Below are 22,992 nucleotides of genomic sequence, written 5' to 3'. Positions count from 1 at the left end.
CTGCTCCCGGGGGCGCTGCAACCCTCTCCTACCTTGTCCAGCCTCAGGCAGCAGAAAGGGGCTTTCTCGGGTAGAAGGTGGCAGAGAGTTGGGGAGCTCCCGATGTAGGGAGAGTTGGGGGGATAGCCCTTCACGTACCTGCAGGGGAGAGAAAACCCAGTGGGGTGAGGACACAGGATGTGAGCTCTCCACATCTACAGTGCTCAGATGCTGGGGAAAAAAAAACCTTTAAAAGCAGCAGACCCGGGGCTCAAGCACATCCTTGGCAAATGCTTTGCCAAGCTCTCCTGAAGCAGCTGGAAAATTGCCAAAATACACATAGTTAGGAATAATTTTTGCTATGCAGAGGGTCAGGAGATGGCAAGTAGGCAATGTTCCCAGCATGAGTGGAGAAGGCAGCAGATGGGACCATTGTTTGTCGTTGAAGGGAAACAGGACAGCAAGCTCCAGGAGGGAAGGGTGATGCTGAGCCACATAAAGAAGTAACAAAAACCTCATGGGCCATTTTTCAAGCCTGTTTTGACGAGCAGATATTTTACAAAAAAAAAATCACCATTTGTATATTTGATGGAATGAGAAATTTTCATTTAAAGAGCAACTACAGGTGGACATGAATTAGAGCCAATTTGTGAGTTTGCAGCTACTCAGTGGGCTCCCCCCATTGCTGTGCCAGCACCCAAATCAGTCACCATCAAAGTCCTTCTCTGGCTGTCACCAACCAGCAGCTTTAAAGCTGCAGCAAGTATTTATTTTGCACATTTTTATTTATGTGGGATGGAGAAGTAAGAGGAGGGAGGTGAGAGGACTGACAGCACAACCCTGCCTGTCCCACAGCCACACCTGGCTCAGTGCAGCTCCTCTGATCCCCAGAGACATCTCCAAAGCAGCCCAAAGGCCACGTGGTGACTGCTCAGAAAAAACCCAACATTTCCAAGGGTCCCCGTGCACTGAGACTGAAGGTGGGTGACTCACTCCACAACTGCTGACCCCTCCTCGTCCGACTGTGTCATCTCATCTTCTGACTGGTCACTGAGCAGGTCACAGGGCAGCAGGGATGAGGTGTCAGCCAGCTCGAGGACGGGGGCGATGCTGGGCCGGCGGTTGCCGGAGCCGTTCTCTGCCGGCAGCGCCAGTTTGCTGCTGTTGGCCGGGCGGCACTCGGTGTTCTGCAGGTCCATGGCCACTGTACCTGGACACGGTGGGGAAGGAAGCACAGCAAACTCTCTCTAAGGAGGTGAAGGCAGCAGTGGGGGTGTCAGGGAAAAGCATTGTGCCCAGGTGGTCCTGAACGAGGATGAGGAGGAGCGCACAGGACCCTGTGTCGTGCCTTGTAAATACCACCCAGGTGAAAGTAAGATGGTTGTGGGCAAAGGGAGCACCAGCACCACACCCATCAGTGATCTCCTGAGATTTGCTGCCTAGAGCATCTCCTCAGGGACACAGCTCAGGCTGTGGAGCATCTCCCCAGGAATACAGATTGGGCTGCTCCCATCCATCCATCCATCCATCCATCCATCCATCCATCCCACCCTCCCCATCCCCCCAGCCTGGGCCACCTTCTGCTGAGGTTGTCAGCTGAGTCTTGTCCAAATAATGGTTTGGAGGTTGTCAGGAAAGCAGGGAGGTCCCCAGGAAGCATGGCCCAGGTGCTGGGCTGCCCAGGCACTGCTGGCACTCACACGGTTCCTCTCCCATTGCTCTTTGCCAAAGGTCCCTCTGAACCAGCCCCGCACAGAGAACACTGACAAACACTGCTCAGCAAAGTGCTGTGGGGCTTGATGGGGGATAATTTATGCAAATTGCCACTCAGGAGTACAAATGCATAAATGAACTGCCTGAAATCTAATCTGCTCGTGCAGTGCAGCCTCTCCAGGAGGCCCCAAACCTCTCTCTCTCCAGACATGAGCTGGAAGCAATGACTCACGCTGGGGATTAGTTGCAAAGCTGCAGAGCAAACTACGCTCTTCTTGGGGAGGGGAACCATCAACTGGATTTAGGATGCAGCTCATAGCATTTACTCTCCCAGCCAGGGGAATTTATGCAAATAGTCTTAATGAAAATGGACATCATGAGCTTCAATAATGACATCTGAGACGCTGAGGGCACCCAGGGTGCAAGGAGCAGCGTGAGCCTCACAGGTGAGATGCCTGGGACAAGACATGGAAAGGGATTTTCAGCAGCAATACCCAAGTGGGATCTTGGCAACAAGTGTGTAAAACCAAACCAAACCTGGGGAAGGAAACAACCCAGGCTGGGGAAGGAAGCAGAGTGGTGTGTTCAGAACTCTCCTGGGAGCCCTGTTCCCCCCTGCCCACCCGGAGCCCCCTGACTGACCCATGCTGGCGATGATGCTGTGCACGGGCAGGCGGGATGGGCCATCGTAGCTGCCTCTTCCAGCAAAGCCCTTCTTCTTCTGCTTCTCCTCCTGCTTGAAGATGAAGGCAGAGTTCTCCTCCTTGGTGATGTTGATGTAGAAACAGGTGTCGGATGCTGCCATGATGTGCCGTGGGCCAGGGTTCAGCAGGATGCTCTTGTTCTCCTCCCTCCGGATGCCGATCAGGCAGACGCCGTACCTGTGCCCAGAGCACGGTGTGGGTGTTCACAGCCAGGGAAAAAACCCCTCGGGGCTCTGTCCCTGGACCTTTCGCCACCCTCCAGCCCCAGCCCTGGCCCTGCAGGGATGCAGACTGGCAGATACACCCTGCCCTCACTTTTTGTGTGCGTGAAAGGCAGCGTAGGTGAAGCTCTTCCCCTCGTACTCCATGAAGAATTTGCTGTCACCCATCCGGATGTGGTAAACTTCATTCCCTGAGCAGCGCCCATACATCCTCTGCCACTGCTCTGGGGACTCCTGACCTTCCCTGCAACAACAGGAGCAGCATGATGGGATCAGTCCCCCTGGTGCTGGGATGGGACCTCCCGGTACTAGGATGGGACCTCCCATGGTGCTAGGACGGAACCCCCAGTGCCAACACAGCCCCTGACCCAGCTCCCAGGGCAGAGCCACAGGGCAGGAGCACTGCCCAAAACTGCAGCTGCCATTGAGACCAACAGGGAGGTGACAGGGACATGTCCCACCTGCTGCTCACAGGCTGAGGATGAGCTCCTTTAAATTTCTGATTTTAAGTGTCTTTTTGTTTAACAAGGGCTGCTGGAGGGGGGGCACAGGGAGGGTTCACAGCCCGTGTTGCCAAACAGCTCTGAGCACGGGGCGGGAATCACCTGGCAATGATGTTTGATGACCCTTCTAAAGCCACTTTACCCAAAATTCTGGCATTTCTGCCTGGCTGAGGGGCAGAGGACCCAACCCACTGCTGTGTGAGGCTGGTGGAGGGGCAAGGCAGAGGCAGGCAGCACTCACTGGCCTCGGGAGGTGTGCACCAGCAGGGTGATGAGGGTGGAGGTGGCAGGGCAGACACAGTTCAGGGCCAGCATGGCATATTTGCACTCCTCTTCACAGACAACATGATCTGAAAGGCAGAGAGGAGGGACTGTCATGGCAGGGAGGGGGATGGATGGGTTCCTCAGCCAGCAGTAATTCTGGGGTGATGTTGGAGACTGGGGGGCTTCCTGCTTCTGCCAGTCCAGGAGGGGTTTCAGCTGACCAAGAGCCCATGGGGGACACCACAAAGGGGATTATTGCAGACAGAAGAGGGATGCAGGCTGGACACCAGCCATGGGGGCACAAGCCATGGGGACACCAGCCCACCAAGGCCACTGCCAGAAAGATCCATGCTGGCAGGTGAATGGGGAGCAGGGACACAAGAGGTGCCACCCACCGCCCCCAGCCTCTCCAACTCACCAGCAAACTTGACATGAAACTTGTTCTCAGGCTTCAAGATCTGAACGTAGAGAGGACAGTTTGGAGCAAAGTCTTTCACAGCCCAGGCTCGCAGGATGGTCTGGTGGTCCTAGCCAAAGAAAAGAGCAAAAGCTTCTTGTCTGAAGGTTTATTTTCCCCAACTTTTCTGCACCTGGGATGACCTGCAAAGCACCTGCCCACCAGGGAGACGTAGGGCAAGGGCTTCTCCAACCAGGGCTGCTAACAGGGGATAAATGCCCTCCCCTTCTCCCCAAAACCCAGCAGTGATCACAAACTGGGACAAACAAATCCTCCCCTACCCCAAGGTCCTCAGACCCTGGCTCACCGCTGCCGTGCGATCCACCTCGTTCCTGCTGCTGAGAATGAAGCAAGCTTCTCCATTGTCCATCCTACAAACACAGACCAGGGACCCAATGGAATGGGTCAGCAGAGGAGTGGCAGCCCCAGGACACCACACGGGGTGCCCACTGTTGTGCATCTGAGCTGACATTACTGGGGACCCTCCTCTGAGGCTGGAATGCCACCCATCTCCCTTTCCTGGGCAGAACTGGAAATTTAAAGCAAATATCTTGATTCTGCGTGTGGATGGGGTGGTAGACCCTGCTTTAGGGACAACACCTCTGCTCACTTGGCTCTCATGAGGTCCTGGTCCTTCAGTGCTGAGCCCTGGAGGTAAATGACTCGCTGTGACCAGAGAGGGATCTGCAGGACCCGCCGCACCTGGATATCCATCTCTGTTGGGCAAAGGATCACCACGTAGTAATCCTGAAAGAGAGAGGCTGCTGTGGGTGGGGAGGCCACGAGCCTGGCCGTGGGGCTGCCAAAGCCAACAGCTCCTCTGGGACTTCTCCTCATGGCAGCCAGGTGGGAACTGGATGATGTTTAAGGTCCCTTCTAACCCAAACCATTCCATGACTCTCTGACTCTGCTCTTTGCTCCTGGTGTGTGACAGCCCCTGCTCCAGGCTCCTGTAAGGGAACTCAGCATCTCAGGTCCTCACCTGCAGGCGTGGGTGGGCATAAAACTCATTGAGGAAATCCATGAGGAGATCAATCTTGAGGGAGCTGACACAAAGCACAACGTGTTTCTCTGTCTGGGCACGGTGCCGGCTGTAATTGCCTCCTGACTTCTGCCTCTCCATCCAGAGGTAGACGAGCTCCTCAAACTGCAAACAGAGGCAGAGAGCTGCTGTCCCCATCGGCAGGGACACCCAGGCACAGGCTCTGTGTCCCTCTCCATCCTGGGCTCTGCAGGTCTAACCTGGAGCGGCAGCACCACCAGGGCCACACAAATCATTATCACCACGAGGAGCTGGGAGGGCCAGATCTTGGGTGTCACATCTCCATAACCCACGGTGGAAAAGGTGACAATGCAGAAATAGAAGGACTTGAAGAGGGAGAGCTTCTCACCTGCTCTCTCTAGATGTTGGATGCCACAGGTCCTGCAGAGAGAAAGCTTACAGCCTGGCCAGTGCTGCCCTGCCCAGAGACAGGCAGTGCCCAAGCCATTCCAGACCTGACCTGTGGCCCTGCCACATCCACCCAAGCTCCAGGACACCACTTAAAGGCAAAACCTCCTCCAACTTCCCAAAGCACCACGTCCCATCCCAGTGGTGTCATCCCATCCCACCTGGGAAGGTCCCATCCCACCATCCCCTCCTGTCAGCCTGGGGAGGGACTGGTCCCCATGGTCATCCCCTGGGATGTGCAAAGCTGCTTTTTCTGGAGGAAGAAGGTGGTTTGATGGAACAAAGAGCAAGACTCACCCCGTGAAAACAAGACACAGGAGGGTGCAGATCAGAATGAGCACCTGGTTAAACATGGCAGACTGGGTCCTTTGGATGGCTCTGTGCAGGTCGTTCTGGGAAGAGAGGAGAGGGTTCATCAGCCTGGGGAGGCTGAGGGTCAAGTTCTTCTCCTGGTATCAACTGGTGGGTGGTGGGCATCAGCACTGCTGCCCCAGAGGAGTGTAGAATTTGTCCCTTGAGAAGGGAGTTCCATGGCTGCAGGGTGCTCTGGGCTGTGCTGCTGGCTTGAGTGGGCACATGGGGATGGCTGGAACAGCTCATCCTGCTGAAATATCAAATCCTGGGAACAGCTGGGATGCACAGCCAAGGTGGCTCAGACACAAAAGGGCTCCTGCTCACGTCCACAGCCCAGCATTACCAGCTGGCAAAGCCTCATCTCCCACCAACCCCGGCATGGCTGCGGGTTCTGAGCACCCAAAACCTGCCTGAGATCCTGTGGCAGATGGCAGCCCCCTTCCTGGCCACCTCCAGGGAAGAGGGACTGCAGGACAGAGGGCTGGGACCCATCCCATCACTCACAATCATGTTCTCCAGGGCGTACTTGGCGAGCCAGCAGTTCAGAAACACAGGGATGAACAAGTTCCTCAAGGGAGGCCAGAATATCTACAAAAGCAAGGTTTTATTCACAGAAAAATCCACGTGCCCCATCAGAAGAAGTTATAAACAGCCAATATCAGGGAGGTTCCATCTCCAAACTAAACACTGGCCTCTGGAGAAGTCCCTCTCCCCCAGCTGCAGCAGAGCTGCTGCAAAGGGTGGATGGTTTTGGGGATAAGGCCCCAGAGAAAGCCATTGTGCTGAAAAATATTGAGGAAAAAAATCATTTCCTGCCAGCCTTAAATCCTGCTTGGCCAGAACTCCCTTTTTCTTTACTTCACCACCAAAAGCCCAACACTTACTCAACTGAGAGCTGGAAATGTCACGGGGAAACACTCACTGTGATGATGAATGGCACCGTGTTGATCATCTCAAGGATGAACGAAATGCGAAAAATCTGTTCCCAGATGTTCCCCTGAGGAATTAAGAAACAAATCAGAATTAAATAAGCTTCCAAACCTCCCACATGAGAAGTCCAAATCTCCCCCTCTGCCACTACCCCTGCTAGAAGGTGGAAGGACACAAGGACAGGGGACACACTGCCCAGCTCAGCTCCAGGACCTCAACCTCAGGAAACTCAGCGTGCACCAATCTGCCCCCACAAAGCAGTTATGACTCTTTGTAAAGTAGGGCTGAGCTTAAGGGAAAGTGGAAAAAGAAAAGATTCCCCAGCTCAGCACTGCCAAACACTTCCCCAGCAGCTCCAGGGGGAATGAGAAAGGCAAACAGCCACCACCAGCCCAGACAAATGTCCTCTCAGGATGCTTCAGATTTCTGACAGCTCAAGGACAGAGAAATCAACTCCCAGCAGGGGGTTGGTGCATCCCTGTCCCTCCCCAGCCCCGAGGCACTCACCTTGTAGCTGAGATAGATGAGCAGCATGGTCTCCAGGAAGCTGATTAAAGCAATGCTGACCTGTGGGGACAGATGGGGACAGCTGCTGAGGGCTGGCCTGAGGCTGTGGGACTAGATGAACTTTGAGGTCCCTCCCAGCTGTAACCATTTCATGATTTTCTGATTTTCTGCTCCCCCAAGAGCCCCTGGTGCCCCTCACAGTGAGGGCAGAGAATGCCTGGACATGTACTGGCAGCTCCAGCCCCAGCTCTGAGCACTCACCTGCACAGCCCATAGAGGCATTTTTCTGTCCACCCAGAAGATGTGTGACCTGTAAAGAAAATTTAGAATATATCTAAACTCTTTCCCACTCAGAAGTGCCTTTATCCCCCACACCTGAATGCAAATCTGTGGCCATGAGAGATGCAGAACCCAGCACAAAACCTGTCCTGGTGTTCCTTAGGGCACAGTTTGTTCAAGCAGTCTCTGCACTGGGAAGAAGCTGCTCCCAAAAGTGCAGCCATAAGCACTTGTCCATTGATTTGCTCCTGGGAGACTGTTCTGCATCCCTCCATGACAGAGAAAGGGCCCCAGGCAGCTGCCAGAACCAGCTGCATCCATCACAGCATCCCTGCATGCCAGCAGAGCCACCCCCCAGCACTGGAGCAACCCTCCAAACTCACCAGTTTATATTTGTGGACTGGTTGAACACTGTGTAATTCTGCTTTTCACATTCCCAGCTAGGAGAAGAGAAAGATAAAGCAGAGGAAAGCAGTCAGTGGCAGGGACAGGGGGACAGAGGTGCTGGCCTGGGGTCCCTAGGCTCATGGGGTGCCCCACACACTGATCCCTACAGCTGGGGCTTTCCACAGGAGCCCATCTCACCCAGGCAGTTTTTTTAAACATCTTATTACTGGAGATTGTGACCCAGCAGTAGTCATCTGCAACCTCTACAAAGAGAAAAATCAAACTGCTAATTCTCCAAGCTCTCAAGAACAAAACCAAACCAAAATATTTAAAAAAACAGCCCCATACCACGTGTGAGCTAAACACAGCAAGGGCACAGTAAACCCAGGCTTCTACTGGAACCCAGAGCAAAGCTGATGGATTTAATCATCTCTCACCTCAGGGACCTAAATGGCAAGACACCTTTCCTCCCCAGATGCTTAAATGGGGTTTAACATCAGTGCCTTCAAGGGCATCAGGATTCAGAAAATTCTCCTGTGGTGATCAATAGCTCTTGCCTGGGTCTGAAGGCCACACTGCACCCCTGGCCATCCCAGCCAGACAGCAATGAGGGGGAGGCTGAGTTTCCCCAGCACCTTCCCTTGGGGGACACCCACAAAGCTGTCCCCAGGGCTCGAGCAGGGAGCAAAGCTCTGCAGGCTGATCAGCTTGGCCAGGCTGCCCATCCAGACAGCAGGAGGCAGGAAAAGTGTCCACCAGGATCTTCACCTCCCCTGTAAGCAGCTGACAGTGTGTCTGCACCCCCTGGCACAGCGTGGGGATGCAGAAGGTAAGGTGGGGATGCAAGGGGGGATGCAGAGGGTGAGGAGGGGATGCAGAGGGTGAGGGGAGGATGCAGAGGGTGAGGGGAGGATGCAGAAGGTGAGGGGAGGATGCAGAGGGTGAGGGGAGGATGCAGAGGGTGAGGGGAGGATGCAGAGGGTGAGGGGAGGATGCAGAGGGTGGGGGGGGATGCAGAGGGTGAGAGGAGGATGCAGAAGGTGAGGGGAGGATGCAGAAGGTGAGAGGAGGATGCAGAGGGTGAGGGGAGGATGCAGAAGGTGAGGGGAGGATGCAGAGGGTGAGGGGAGGATGCAGAGGGTGAGAGGGGGATGCAGAGGGTGAGGGGAGGATGCAGAGGGTGAGAGGGGGATCCAGAGGGTGAGGAGGGATACCCAGGGCAGCCCAGCAGCACTCACCAGCCTATGCCCTCCTCTGGGTTGTCAAGAAGGACACGGACAATGTAGAGGAGGCAGGTGAGCAGCTTCAGTGAGAAATTGAAGAGCCGAATCCTCAGACCTGTGGCAGAGGAGAGCACAGCATGGGCCAGGCAGCCTCAGGTACCCCACAGCAGAACCTCTGTAGTTTCCCACAAGCTTTGTGGTCCCCTTGCACTGCAGGACCTCACTGAGCCCCAGGGCAGCACCCAAACCTTGCTCACGCTTTGCCTGGGGCTCTATGTGCCCTACTCAGTGTGGAATCTATAGGAGGTTAATTCAGAAATAAATAACAATGAGCGAGCACCTTGCTGGCCCCAATGGATGTGGGGCAAGGGAGGAGCTCTGGAGTGTAGCCCCTCATGAGCAGGGATCCATTAAAGGCACCCAAAGGCAGGGTCAGGGATCTGTGCTGCTCTCTGCACTGCAGCTCACAGGAGGAAGGATGGGGAGCAAAAGCTGCTGCTTTATCAGCTCCCCCTCCCCAGACAATTTATTGGGTTATTACTCAAATTACAAGTGGGAAATTCATCACATTTTCATTAAAAACTTCCCCGTGGGCATCCTGTTGTGCCTTGCTCCAGCTTTGGAACCAGATGACAGGAGGCAGGGAGGGAAAGAGAACGTGACTTTATAAATTAACGAGTGGCCTCCCTCCAGACAGCTAATGACATCTTGGAGGAGGAAAATAAAAACACCATTAGGCAAGTGGAGGTTAATCCAGAGAGCTGGCCCTGACCAATTTGTCCCAGCCTGTTCCTGTGCTGTTTGTCCCTGGCAAGCAGTGGTGGCAGGAGGTTGTCCCTCTGCAGCCACCTCCTCCCACACCAAGCTGGCCACCACCCGAGAGAAAGGCCAAGGGACAGCAGGGCTGGGGACACTTGGGCAAGCAGCCACCAGCAGATGGCAATGGCTCCTCGTCCCGTCAGGACAGAGCACTCACTCGATCTCTGGTTTTTGATGAAGAAGAGCTTCAACCTCTCCTTGAAGGTGTTTTCATTCACGTAGAACTCGACTTGCACCCTGCGGGGAAAGCACCCAGAGGAGCCCATCAGCTGGATGGGAGGTGGGATCCAGAGCCCCCCAGAGCAGTGTTCCCCATCCCAGCTGGGTGACCCCCCCTCCCCCAAAACAACCCCCAGTAGCCCCCAGCTCATCCCTGGGCTGCTCCCATATGACAATTCTGTGGTGTCACCTCTACCAGCAGCCAGGAGCACCAAGCTGTGGCACATCAACAACTCCCAGAGCTGCAGACAGCCCCATGGGGCCAGGTCTGGTTTGGGTTAAGGGTTTTGCCATCACACCTGCAAACTCCTTTCCCACACACTTTACAATGTTTAAAGCCTCTCAGAAAAGAGGTGCTTTAAGTTTCCCCCAGCAATGTTTGATCTGCTCCAACCCCTGTGGCTGTGGCAGAGAAGGAGCCAGGGAGGGCCCTGATCCCAGTGCCCCTGTACCCCAGCTCTGCCCAGATGGGAGCAATGCTCAGCACTGAAGCTGTTAACAACCAAATCTGATGTAAAAGCAGAAAAATTCCCTTTGTTGCTAAGATACCACATTCGGCCATTCCAGGAAAAAAAACACCCAGGAGCTGTCAACAAACTCCGAGCATCATTTGGCATTGGGATCCACCAGGGGCTCGTGTCAGGACACTTGGCAGAAAGCAGCCAGGAGGGACCAGAGATGAAGCTGGAAATGCCCTCTGCCTGGCTGGGACTCCCCCAGCACCTCCTCAGCCTCAGACACTCCAGTGGCCACCGGTGACCCCACCTGTACCCCCCAACTGGTCCCACATGCTGGATGGGTTCCCATAACCACACGGATGGGGAAAAACCTCCTGAAGGCTGAAAATTCCTCCCCAGGGATGTCAGCAGGGACTAGGATGGAGCACGATGGATTAAGGGTGTGCAGGTGAAAGCTGTCCCTGTCCCACACACCTCTGTTGCACCCTCTGCAGACTCCCTGCAGGCTGTAAATGACTCTGCTGTCTGCTCAGTGCAGCCTAAACAGGACCCTGTCCCACTGCCTCAGCAAAGCGAGGTCTGTTTGGTACCACCACAGCTCCTGAAGGAGCAATGGGTGAGCCCAAACCCCTCTCCCACTGCACCCAACAGGGCTCTTCAGTGAGAGTGGGAGAACTGAGGAGCTCAGGATGCCCAAGCAGGGAGCAGCCAGGAGCACAGAGCTCTGGAAACAAAGCCTTAACAAGGGTTAAAATTCACCCCTCCCAAAGCCGGCCTTAGCAAATAATTTATTTGTACCAGGGCATAGATCAGCTGCCACAACTGCTCACGACACAGCACACGAGCTAATTGCTCCTTCTCCTTGTTAATAATGCCCATGAAATAGCCCCCAGCAACATCGTGAGCACTGGGCACCCAATTCATCAGCATCCCTGAGGATTAAGTGCATTGAGAAAGGGAAGGAGGAGGAAGGGAGGGAGGGAAGGAGACTGCAGGGAGCACAATTCCTCTCCCAGACATTTGCTTCCGTACCAAAGGAACAAACAGCAATATAAATCTCTGTCCCCAGACAGATGGTTCTCTGATCTATAGCACTGCAGCCCACCCCGAGACTGTGAATATAAGCACTGACAGATAAAAGAATGGAATGATTAGCAGAGATTTAACTTTTAATGACAAAGTCCCCACGTAGTCATCTGTCACAGCGGCCGCAGGAAGGAAAAAACACTTGGAAAGCAACTGAAGCACATCTTGGGGTGAGGGGAGAGGGTGTTTATCACTGCAAGGAGATGAAGGAATAAAAGGCTGTGGAAAGAACAAGCTCCTGTGCAGACAAATTGCCCTCACTGCTCTCCAGGCTGAGCTCCAGGACCCACTTGGGAGCCCATGGCCACAGTGTCCATAGGGTGAGCATCCATCCATGACCTGACCATCCATGGTGTCACCATCCATGGGGTGACAACTCCATGGGGCCACCATCCATGGGGTCACCATCCATGGGGTGACAACTCCATGGGGCCACCATCCATGGGGTCACCATCCACGGGGTGACAACTCCATGGGGCCACCATCCATGGGGTCACCATCCATGGGGTGACAACTCCATGGGGCCACCATCCATGGGGTGACAACTCCATGGGGCCACCATCCATGGGGTCACCATCCATGGGGTGACAACTCTATGGGGCCACCATCCATGGGGTCACCATCCATGGGGTGACAACTCCATGGGGCCACCATCCATGGGGTCACCATCCATGGGGTGACAACTCCATGGGGCCACCATCCATGGGGTCACCATCCATGGGGTGACAACTCCATGGGGCCACCATCCACCAGGGGATCCAACACAGCTGGATGAGGATGGCTTTTGCCAGGCAGCAGCAGCCACCAGGCAGTACCAAAGCTCCTGCTCCATTTCCAGCTGAGGGAAGGAGATTATATCATGTAAATTGAGCCCTTTAATTTTGTTGTCACCAAGATAACTTCAAATAAGAATCAGGCTACACTCTGATTGCATTAACCACCCAAAAACAACCCCCCTGGCTGGCTCTGCCTTCACCACAGCTCAGCTGGGCTGCTCCATTCAAACCTCTCTCTCCTCACATACAGCACCCCACACCCCCCTTCTTGCCCCAGATAAACCCCCCCCCAGCACCCAGGTAACCACAGAACAAGTTTAGTTACAAGCCCTCTGCCTCAAAGTGTAATTACTGCTGTTCTGCACTCCATCCTGCCTGCACAATCTCATTTTCTTTGCTCGGTTGTTTATTGCACTTTCTAAATCTAAGATGAGAGGCAATTTGTTCTGAGATAATGAGCTCCCCCAAAAAAAGACACAATAGTTTGCTGTGAGAAGTGCAGGATGCAAACCCAGGTCTGTGTCCCCAGACTTTGGCAGGCAGAGGGCACGGGCAGGTCCCCTCCGGTCCCCGTGGTGAGTGGCAGCCACCTGGCATGGCCTGAAAACTGGGATGGCTCCAAAATCCCACAGGCAGGGAGTAAGCTGCCAGCCCTGAGCCAGGACACTGCCCCAAACCATCTTCCTGCTCTCCAAGGAAGGGCTGAGGTGCCCTAGGAGCTTTTGCTTCGTTTTCTAATAGAGACTTTTTGCTAGGAGAAAGTTATCCTCAGATAAATGTGGGTCTAGAAAGACAATAAAGACAATCTTAGAATCTTTCTGCAGCTCCAATCCTTGCTCTCCCACTCTGGCTGGGTGGGAAAGGCTGTTCTTGTCCCAGGAGATTTCTCAACCAATGGGATGCAGATGAGAAGGAAAAAACCCAACCAACAAAGTCCCAGAAAACTCTGGTGGCTGCCAGCACTTTCCTTCCCCTGCCAGGGCAGGGCAGCCCCTGGAGAGACCCCCCTGGGGCACAGCCACAGGGTTGAACACCCCAGAACTGGGGCTGTGGCTGAGCCTGGAATTCAACTGAGCTGCCAAGGGTTCAGCAGGACAGGATCTGAGGAGCAGATGGAGCAGAGAGCAAACCCCAACTAAACCACCAGAGCAACCAGCTTGAGGACTCAGGCACCACGAGACCCACCCAGGCCCCTCCAGCAGCACCCATCTGCCTGGCCTCCTCCAGAGATGCTCTGCCCTTATTTCCACCTTTCCTTGAGGGTCAGAGGCAATAATTTGGTACCAAAGCCACAGAGAGACAGCTGCCAGGGAGCAAGCTCTGTGCACTGAACATCACCTCGGAGCCACAGCTTTGCCACCCTCCAGCCACCCCGGGAGCAGCTCCAGCCCTTCCCACCAGAGCTCCCTACACAAGGCTTGGAGATGGGAAGGGGGAATATCTGCAGGGCTGCCTGCAGAAACCTGGGCACCTGCCAAAGGGGGAGGCAGGAACAGGGAGGGGGGATCCAGGGAACAGGCGGCTGCCCCCGCGCTCCATCAGCTGTAATTGAACAATTGCTCAGAGGAGGAGGGGGTGGGGAGGCACCCAAAAAGGCTCAGCTGGAGAGCAGAAAAGGGAATGGTTTCCAACCCCACTGCCAGGTGAGTGTGCAGGGACCAGCACCCACCAGGACCATCTCCCGTGCCAGGTCCCAGCAGGCTTGAGGATGCACAGAGCTGCCCCAGCCCTGCCCCATGCTGCCTGGGGCCAGGCAGTGGTCCCACTTGTTCGTAATAAAATAATAAAAATAGAGATTAAAACCCAGAGAGAGAAGAGAATGGAATATAACGTGCTGTGGTTTCTTTGCCTCATTTGTTTTGCAACATTGGAGAGTGACACTCATGAGTCTGTCCCTATATAATTGCCTCTGCTGATGAATCTGGATTGTTTAATTAGAGGCTGCACACGGAGCTCATTGTTAATGGGTAATCATCAGTTTGCTGCCAAAGATATCACTTCTTCCCAAAGAAACCTGCCCATAGTGGGAACCATGGCCACTTCAGCAAGGTTTGCTGGTCCCATCCACAACAACCTGGTGCCAAGAGCAGTGTAGAAGTGGGAGCTTCTCATCTCCCATAAAAGCAGAATCATTGACCCCAAACCTAAAGCCAGGGCTGAGCACTGCCCTGGGCAGCAAACATGGCCCCAAAACCTTTGCTCATGAGATGCTACTCACACCTGCACCCCAACCCCCTCAGAGTGCAGAGGGGTTCTGCCCTCCAGAGGACACAATTGGGTTTTGGGCAGGCAATGGTCCCCTCAGCCCCTCCCTGCAGCACCGGGACCCGCGAGCGGTGAACTTACTGTGAGAAGGAGGAATCCACACTGAAGTCCTCAGCGTGAGGCCTATGGAGTGAGAGCATCACAGGAGGTGAGGGAAATATCCAGTTGCCTGGCAGGAACCCGTGGGACAGCCAGGGCTGTGCCACCAGGAACACCAGCACCCAAGGGATGAACCTGAGTGCTCCATCACTGCACCGTGTCCATGCTGATGTCCCCAGGGGGGGGATGTTAAGGAGCTGGTGCTGCTCTGCCAGCGTAGAGTCCCTTTAAGAACTCAGCTCCATGGGTAAAAATATTTTTTTATGCTTTGTTTGTTTGTATTTTTAAAAATGAGCCTCACAAAGCTCACACGGCTGCTCCCTCTCAAATCAGGGTCACGCTTTCTGCTGAGAAATTAGGTTTGGACAGAGGCTGGCTGGGGGGGGTTTAGGAGCCTGACATTGCATTTCTCTTACACCTTCACAGAGATGATGTGACACAGAGGCCATGACCAGAGAAGGGAAAACAAAAGGAAAGAAAGGAAGAGAAAGGAAGGATGAGAGTTAGACAGGGGGAGGTGTCAGGGGGAGAAAGGAGAACACTGAAATGTAGGGGGGTGAATGGCCTGTGCTGGTGTACTGTACATCCTGCAGACAGACTGACAGACAGAGCTGTGAAACAAAGCCATTGCAGCTGGCAAAGGAAAAATTCCCTTAGCAAAAGTGACACTTTTCAGGACATTTCCACTTCCATCCCTGCAGATGGCCACGGGTCCCCATCCACCCAGTGCTGGCTGAGATGGCTCCTGGAGCCCTTCCCTGCTGCCCAGCACACAGCAAGCCAGAAACATAACCCAACCAAAGAGGAAGTTTGCAGCTCATAAAGGTTTTTCTTTTCATTTGCTTTGTGCTTTATGAGTCCACAGCACTCCTGCATCGTTCAAACTAAATAAACACAATAAATTCACAATTCAATTAAAAGGCAAGTCCAAAGGAAAACTGATTCATTCCCTGGCTGCAAGGCACACGGAGCAGCTCCCCTGTGTCGTGATTGAGGTTCCCACTACTCTGCTTTTATTACCTGTGAGAATGCTGCAGGGAGGAGGAGATTGTCTGGGTAGAACCTAGGGATGTGTGCCAAGGGGAGCCACCAGCCTGGGTGACACCAGCAGGGACATGTCCCCACCCCAGAGCCAGTGGCTCTGGCTGCTCCGTGCTGTGGTTAGAGCACATGCAACAAAACAGGGACAAAAAGGTGCTCTTGGCTTCCAGCTGGATGGAAGGACCTTGAGAAGGAAAGAAACCTCCCCTTCTTCCCACCAGGCATCCAGATCCTCCTAAATAGTCTAATTGCTGAGAAAATATACCAAAATTCAGAAAATTAAAAATCACTCCAGTTCTCATCTGAAAACCAGATCCCCGAAACTTTAAAGTTTCAGTTGGCAAACTGAAGCTGGGTTCCTTATGGAAAGGCCAGGCAGGCAGCAAGACAGAGGGATGGACAGACAGATGGACAGTCCCATGGCACAGCCAGCCCTGCTCCCACCCCGAGCTCCTTCCCAGACACCAGCCCCAAACCTGGGCTCCTGTGTCCAGCCCTGAGCCACTGCCCCAGGACCACTGCCCCCCCCTTGGCTGCTCCTCACTACCCTCAGCCTTCATCTTCTGATAATTAATCCAGATTAGCCATGAGCAGGAGCCCTTTTGTGCCTTGCAAGGAAAGAGCAGGTTTACACCAGACAGAACTGTTCTGATCTAAGAGAGTCAGAAATGTTACACAGACTTTTAATGAGCTGTAAAGAGGCAGAGGAGAGAACCATCAGGTTTGGTGGCCTTTAGCCCCCCCCCCCGGGCTCAGACACTCCACAGCAGAGGCAAGGAAGGGGAGTTCAGATGAACCAAGTGAGGTAGCTGCTTGGGGAGGATCCCCGAAGTGATGCTCATCCCCTAAGACACAAGATGCACCACGGTTCCTACCACACTGACAGTGAGAAACTCATCCCCCAAAATAGCCTGATGTGAGAAGGACAGATGGGAGGAGACAGAAAAAGAAAGTAAAGAGGGGGAGAAGGAACGAGCAAGAGGAAGGGGAATGAGAGAAGAACACCAAGCACATGCTCAGTGTCCCCCCACTTCCCTGGCTGCAGGACAGGACAGGGATGGCCCCGGGGAAGGATCTGGAGCCCCCAGCATCCCTGGGATGAAGGAAGCTCAGCAGGTTTGCTGCCTCCTCCCCAAAAAGCAGCACCTGGAAGGGCTCTGGTTTCATCCCAGAGGCAGGTTAGGCTTTTCTCTCGGCATTCCTCTGCAAAAGCCTGCATTGCAACTGAAATACAGAAAGTTTGGAAGCAACCAAGGAGCAGTGCCAAGAGCGCAGCGCTGCTCCTGCCAGCCCAGCCCAGCCCTCCCCTGCCCACCAGTGCCTGCAATTCCCTTCTACAAGGTAATTTTGGGCTCTCCCAACAGCACCCGGGCAAAAGGAGCCCTGCAGATGCCGAGGCTGCTCCCATGCCCATCTCCTGCTTTTCTTGGTCAGCCAAACGAGTCCCTGCTGGGCAGCAGAGGAGGGACGGAGCCGGAGCAGCTGCCCGGTACCCCGCAGAAAAGTCCCATGGGAGGAGGAACAACGTGCTAATCCCCCTGCCCCGACGGGAATGGGAGACCTAAAATAAAGAGAGTGAAAGCCCTGGTACCTATTCCCAGCACTGGCATCCTTCAGTCAGGGCCTCGCCTGCGTGCCAGCCCTATCTAGGGCACCAGCAGCCGTGGGAGGAGTGTTCAGAGCTTCCCAGATCTCCCGTTCTCCTCCAGCACTCGGCTGCAGCATCACTCGGCCCCGGGGGTGAGGGCTTCCCACCCGGGTGTGCCCAGGGACTGGGACCAGCGGTGGGTCCAGCCACCAAAACACAGCTGGAACCTGCAGGAGGGAGCTTGGAGTTGAGCTCAGGCTGGGACATGGTGGCATGGGTCCTGTCAGACCCTCCAGACCCTCATCATCACCCTCCAGATCACGGAGGATAAGCAGAGCTGGGGGCTGCTCCAGCACAGATCCAGCGCAAGGGACAGGCAAAACATTTCCTGCCAAAAATATCTGGAGCTTAAAGACCGGGTGAGGCTGTGGGAGGTGGAACCAGGCAGCCTGAAGGAGAGAAAAAATTATTTCCCAAGAGTGACCAAGCCCTGATCCAGGCACCCAGAGAAATCTCCCTTGTGGAAGATGCTCAAAACTCAGTTGGACTGGTCCCAAGTGAGCTCAGCCAACTTCAAAGTTAGCCCAGCTTTGAGAAGGGGTTGGACCAGAGCCCAGAGGTCCATTCCAACCTCAACTCTTCTGCAATGCTAATATTCTTCCCCAAGCCTCAGCAGTACAGATTTCAGCTATGGGCAGCTCAGACAGGCAGCATTGAGCCCCCCAGGGCAGAGCTCCATAGCCAGGTACCTTCAGGGTGTGTTTGCAACCCTGTAAGAGCATCAGAGTCCCCCAGGGTGGGCAGTGCTTGGGGCTTCCCCTGCTGCCAGCAGAGCTGCACAAACAGGACATGATTATCTTGTCAAAATGTTTGTTTGTATTTTTAAACCTACATCATCTCCAGTATCACAGAGGGATCAGCATCCCATGAAATGGGATCCAGCCCATTTACACAGATATTTACACTTCCTCAGCAGCTTCCTCCCAAACACTGAGCTGGGAGATGGAGAGCACAGTGCAGAGAATGGCTTTTCTCTGGCTTTCCTCCCTATCACATCTTCCTCTTTCTAATTCCCCCCAACACGAGCCATATGGGGCCAACCTGCCTCGGGAAAAGCTCAGGTCGTAGGGGAAAGACTCAGCTTTTCAGGGCTTTCTTCATCTCATGATTGCTGCATGCTGGGAGGGTTCAGGTCTGGTGTCAGAGCCTGCCCTACCTGGAGCTGCCCAGGGCTGCCCTGCCTGCACCCCCTCCCCAGAGCACCCCTGAGGCACAGAAGGAGCTCCAAGCATCCTCTGCAGTCTCTTCCAGTAAGCCCCATCCAGGCAGTTGGTCCCATCCCACCTGCAGCTCTGCACAGCAGCATCCCTGGTCTGGATGCCTGGGCTCAACCTTTTTTTGCCTCCAGCTGTGACAGAGTTTTCTCTTCAGATGAACTCAAATCCCCTCCTCCTGTTTTGACTGAGAAGCCCCAAAAGCTCTGAGATGCTGCAGTGAGTAAGAGGCAGCGGAAAGAGGTAAACAAAGTAAGTGAGAATAAACTTCACTGGCTTCAGCCACCGGGAGGATTCATTTGCATCCCTGAGAACATCCTGTAATACAACATCTCCTTCCACCAGCTCCTGGCAGTGGCACTCCCAGGGACAATTGTCACTGCTAACTTGATAACACCGCTTGTGTCTGGCTTTGGAGGAGAGGAAGCATCTCGAAGATGCTATTCATCACTTCAGAAGCAATCTCCCTGCCTTTGTTGCTTGCAGAGGCAGTGACAGAGAAGTGCACGAACTGTAATCAATTGCCAGCTCGGCTGTCGGGAAGTGGCACCCGGGGAAGGGGGGCAGGTGGGCACAGAGCCACTGCAGGAGGCAGCTTCTGGGGCTCTGCCTGCTGCCAAAGTGGGAAAGCGTTGCCATCGACTGCTCTACCTCTGCCTTCAAGCAAAACACTTGAAATTCCAGCAAACCCCGGGTGAAACGAGTCCTTTCCCGAAGCCCTGAGGCACGCTGAGGTGCTCTGCACACTTGGCCTGCTGGCAAGGGCCCTCTGAAAGGTGATGTGATTTATTGGAATCCTTGCCCCCTGCTCTCCCCAGACCCAATGATGCTCTGCAGCATCCCTCCTCTGTGCCAGGCTCCCTCAAGGAGGGTCAGCCCTGGGATGAAAGTTTGGCTCCCTGGTGCTTGGCAGGAGCCCACCAAGACCCAGAGCACCAGAGCTGAGAAGCCTCAGCTGACCAGCAGTGGTCAGGATGAGTTTTTAAGAGTCACACAGTTGCAAGAAGAAGCCTTTTTCTGGCCCCAGTTCCTTTGGGTCTGAACCCTGGCACTGCTCTGAGGGGCACAGAGCTCCCCTCAAAGGCTTTGCCAACAGCAGCACCCAGCTGGGCCTTCAGAGGTGGTCATGTCACCAGAACCAGTCCATCTTGGATGGCTCTTTGAAGCAATGAAAGCAAGACACAAGCCCAGAGCAAAAGTGACCTGATCTACCCTGGGAGCAGGTTCAGATCCAGCTCGTTTGTCAAACCCTGCTGAACCCACCCCAGCCCCAGGGCTTTCATCCCACTGCACCTGCAGGAGACCCCCCCACACCCCTGAGCCCTCACCCTACCAAGCCATAAAGCAACAACCCAGCAGACCCAAGTGGCTGCACCCCAAAGAACCAACACCAGAGCCACCTGGAGAGTCCCACCCCTCCCACCAGCCTGAGACACACATTCCCCATCCCACCAGTTTGCCAGGACCCTGCTCCCAGAGCTGGAGACTGAACCATGTGCTGGGCACATCTCGGCACGGGGGAAGGACCACGCTGCTGCTGCTGCTGCAACACACACCTCCCTCCTCAGCTTCCCCAGGCACATCTGCTGATCCTGGCTCGTGGCCATCATCCCCCAGCCCACTGGTGAGACACCCAGGATGAGAGCAAAGCTGAGGCATCCGTTCCTCCCAGTCTAAAGCCAACCAAGCAAAATCCTCCCCCCACCCCCCTCAGCCTTCAGCAGACGCTTTCCTACAGTGCTAATTGGCACTGGGTACGGCCCCAAATCACCTCCTCACAGATGTACAGTACACAACCAGGGGTGAGGCAGGCTGTGCTGAGAAGGCAGACAGCACGGAGGGGCTGGAGAGGTGGGGAAAAATGAAACAGAAAATGGAATGGACGGAACGAGAACTGAATTCCTGCCGTACGCATCCTCATGGTAACGAGGGGACCTGGCTCCTCCTGAAGCTCTCTGTGATTCGAGTGCAGTGCAGAGGGGGTTTCAGCCTCCTGAAAAGCTGCTGGGCTCTCTGCACAGGTTGGCTGGGTGCTTGCAGGAAGAGGCTGCAGCAATTGGCATGGCAGCTTTTCCTCTGGATTTTTTTTTGCAGGTGTAAATGAATTATTCCTCAGCTGAGGGATGGAGCGTCTCTTCTGCTGTGCAAACATGGTGTTTCTGTACAGTGCTCAGCAGTGTAAATAAACCTCAGCCTTCTACTGCACAGGGAAGGTGCAATGCAAGCCCCCGGTGTGTGTGGCAGCCCCCAGTCTCAGATGTGCTCTTGGAAAAAAAAAAAAACCAAGCAGCACTTATAAAAAATTTAAAGGAATTGGCTTTCTTCTGCTCCAGCCACCTATTTCATAATGCAACTTGGGAGCTGGTGTGGCTCTCTAACACAGCAGGATTTGACCCACCACCCCTCCCAGCCCAGGGAGGCACTAATATTTCCCCTTTCATTTAAAAGATAAAAGGCACTGCCCCCACCTCCCTCCCTGCCCCCCGAGCCCCCCACCCCACTGCAGTCCTGCGATACCTTTGTCCGACATCACTCCCCATGGATCCAATCCTCCGAGCTGGCAACAAGGGGCTCACCCCATGCACATCTTCTGTCGTTGCTGGTGGGACAGTTTTTACGTGGGAATTGCTCTCTGAAGGGGAATTCCTCAGCTTGGCTCTTGCCATCCTGCCAGCCCTGGCTGCCTCTCTGACTCCCTCCTCTTCCCCCCTGAACTCTCTCATACATCGCAATCCTCACCGCATCCAGTTCAGAGCTGTCGGCACGTACCATCTCCTTCTTTCTTCCCTCTCCCCACTCCCAGCAGCTCAGTGGAACAATCCTGCCCTGTACATTTATTTTGGTAGTGAGGGGAGTCGAGGCAAAACTCTCTGGCCTTGCTGCTGCAGCGAATTTGGTGCAAAACGACCAAGAAACGCATCCCGGTGCAGAAATCTCTGAAAGGGCTTTGTTTAGTAAATCATGTCATTGCCTTGGCTGCCTCCTGTACAAAAATAATTGCTTTGCTCTTATCACCACAAGCAGGGCAAGGGCTGAGGGATTATTTTTTCCCCATCCCTGTTTTTCAGTAGCAACATGAGGGGGAGGAAGCTATTTTATCTCATTCCTCCGTGTAAAGAGCCGCGTGTGGACTGGATGCCAGGGAGCAGGCTCAGCGTGCTTGGCTCTTGGACACAAGGAGCAAGGTCCCCTTCCAAAGAGGAACTTGCTGCTGCTGCTGCTCTCCCAGAGCTGTCATCAGCCACGGGGCTTGATCCCAGCTCAACTGGCCAGAGAAGGGCACATTCCCTGCCCCAGAACAACCCCGAATCCTTCTTCAGGGGGGAGCAGAAGCTGCTGCTCCTTGGCCATGCTCTGGGCAGGGAGCATCATCCGGAGGGATGTGAGGGGTCAGGTACCAGCACCACGGACAGCAACGGACAGGCCACGCCCACCCAGCGCCAGGCCACGCCCACCAGTACTGCCCCATGGCATCACCCCCCCATCCCATGGCATCACCACCCCATGACATGGCACCATTACCCCGTGACATCAGCATCACCCCATGGCATCACCATCACCCCATGGCATCACCATCACCCCATGGCATCACCATCACCCCATGGCACGGCACCACCACCCCATGGCACGGCACCACCACCCCATGGCATCAGCATCACCCCATGGCATCACCATCACCCCATGGCACGGCACCACCACCCCATGGCATCACCATCACCCCATGGCATCACCATCACCCCATGGCATCACCATCAACCCATGGCATCAGCATCACCCCATGGCATCACCATCAACCCATGACACGGCACCATTACCCCGTGACATCAGCATCACCCCATGGCACGGCACCACCACCCCATGGCATCAGCATCACCCCATGACATCACCATCACCCCATGGCACGGCACCACCACCCCATGGCATAACACCACCACCCCATGGCATCACCATCAACCCATGGCACGGCACCACCACCCCATGGCATAACACCACCACCCCATGGCATGGCAACACCACCCCATAGCACCACCACCCCATGACAGACCAATGTTACCCTATAGCATGTCAATGCCACCCTCTGACAGGTCAAGGTCACCCCATGCCATGTCAATGCCACCCCATGGCATATCACCATCCCTCAGCAACGTGCCAACACCACGTGCCAACACCTCCCCATGGCCCACAGGTGCTGCCCAGTGGTGTGCCACTGCTGCCCCACTGCACACACCCAGTTGCTTTAAATAACCATTATCTACTTCTCTAAAATAGCCATTATGTGCTTCTCTAAAATAACCATGATGTATTCAACCAGTTGAACTCCAGGACAAAACTTCTTTAAAATAACCATGATGTACAAAGACTCACACACTGATACCTGGCAGGGTCTCCCCAGGGT

General features: G+C 54.6%; 1 protein-coding gene across 6 annotated transcripts in view; it reads right to left on the bottom strand.

Annotated features, from left to right (window-relative positions):
- The window catches only part of KCNT1 (potassium sodium-activated channel subfamily T member 1), a 64,237-nt gene that overhangs the window by 11,174 nt on the left and 30,071 nt on the right, over window positions 1-22,992 (bottom strand). For 4 of the 6 annotated variants that reach the window (XM_071766310.1, XM_071766307.1, XM_071766308.1 and 1 more), the window contains exons 3-20: window positions 9,948-10,027; window positions 8,987-9,086; window positions 7,745-7,801; window positions 7,344-7,392; window positions 7,083-7,142; window positions 6,568-6,642; window positions 6,150-6,233; window positions 5,589-5,683; window positions 5,084-5,264; window positions 4,824-4,988; window positions 4,452-4,588; window positions 4,149-4,212; window positions 3,803-3,911; window positions 3,362-3,470; window positions 2,712-2,861; window positions 2,335-2,573; window positions 973-1,189; window positions 33-138 (exon numbers count right to left, since the gene is read on the bottom strand). In XM_071766310.1, the coding sequence (XP_071622411.1) occupies window positions 33-138; window positions 973-1,189; window positions 2,335-2,573; window positions 2,712-2,861; window positions 3,362-3,470; window positions 3,803-3,911; window positions 4,149-4,212; window positions 4,452-4,588; window positions 4,824-4,988; window positions 5,084-5,264; window positions 5,589-5,683; window positions 6,150-6,233; window positions 6,568-6,642; window positions 7,083-7,142; window positions 7,344-7,392; window positions 7,745-7,801; window positions 8,987-9,086; window positions 9,948-10,027 (2,077 nt within the window). Of the gene's footprint in view, window positions 1-32; window positions 139-972; window positions 1,190-2,334; window positions 2,574-2,711; window positions 2,862-3,361; window positions 3,471-3,802; window positions 3,912-4,148; window positions 4,213-4,451; window positions 4,589-4,823; window positions 4,989-5,083; window positions 5,265-5,588; window positions 5,684-6,149; window positions 6,234-6,567; window positions 6,643-7,082; window positions 7,143-7,343; window positions 7,393-7,744; window positions 7,802-8,986; window positions 9,087-9,947; window positions 10,028-14,675; window positions 14,718-21,113; window positions 21,395-22,992 lie in introns of those variants that run through there. The other 2 variants (XM_071766312.1, XM_071766309.1) reach the window with 2 other exon arrangements.

Source organism: Heliangelus exortis, chromosome 22 (genome assembly GCF_036169615.1).
Source record: "Heliangelus exortis chromosome 22, bHelExo1.hap1, whole genome shotgun sequence".
Classification (NCBI taxonomy): domain Eukaryota; kingdom Metazoa; phylum Chordata; class Aves; order Apodiformes; family Trochilidae; genus Heliangelus; species Heliangelus exortis.
Note: the sequence above shows the minus strand (reverse complement) of the source record. Positions and strands in the feature narration are given on the sequence as shown.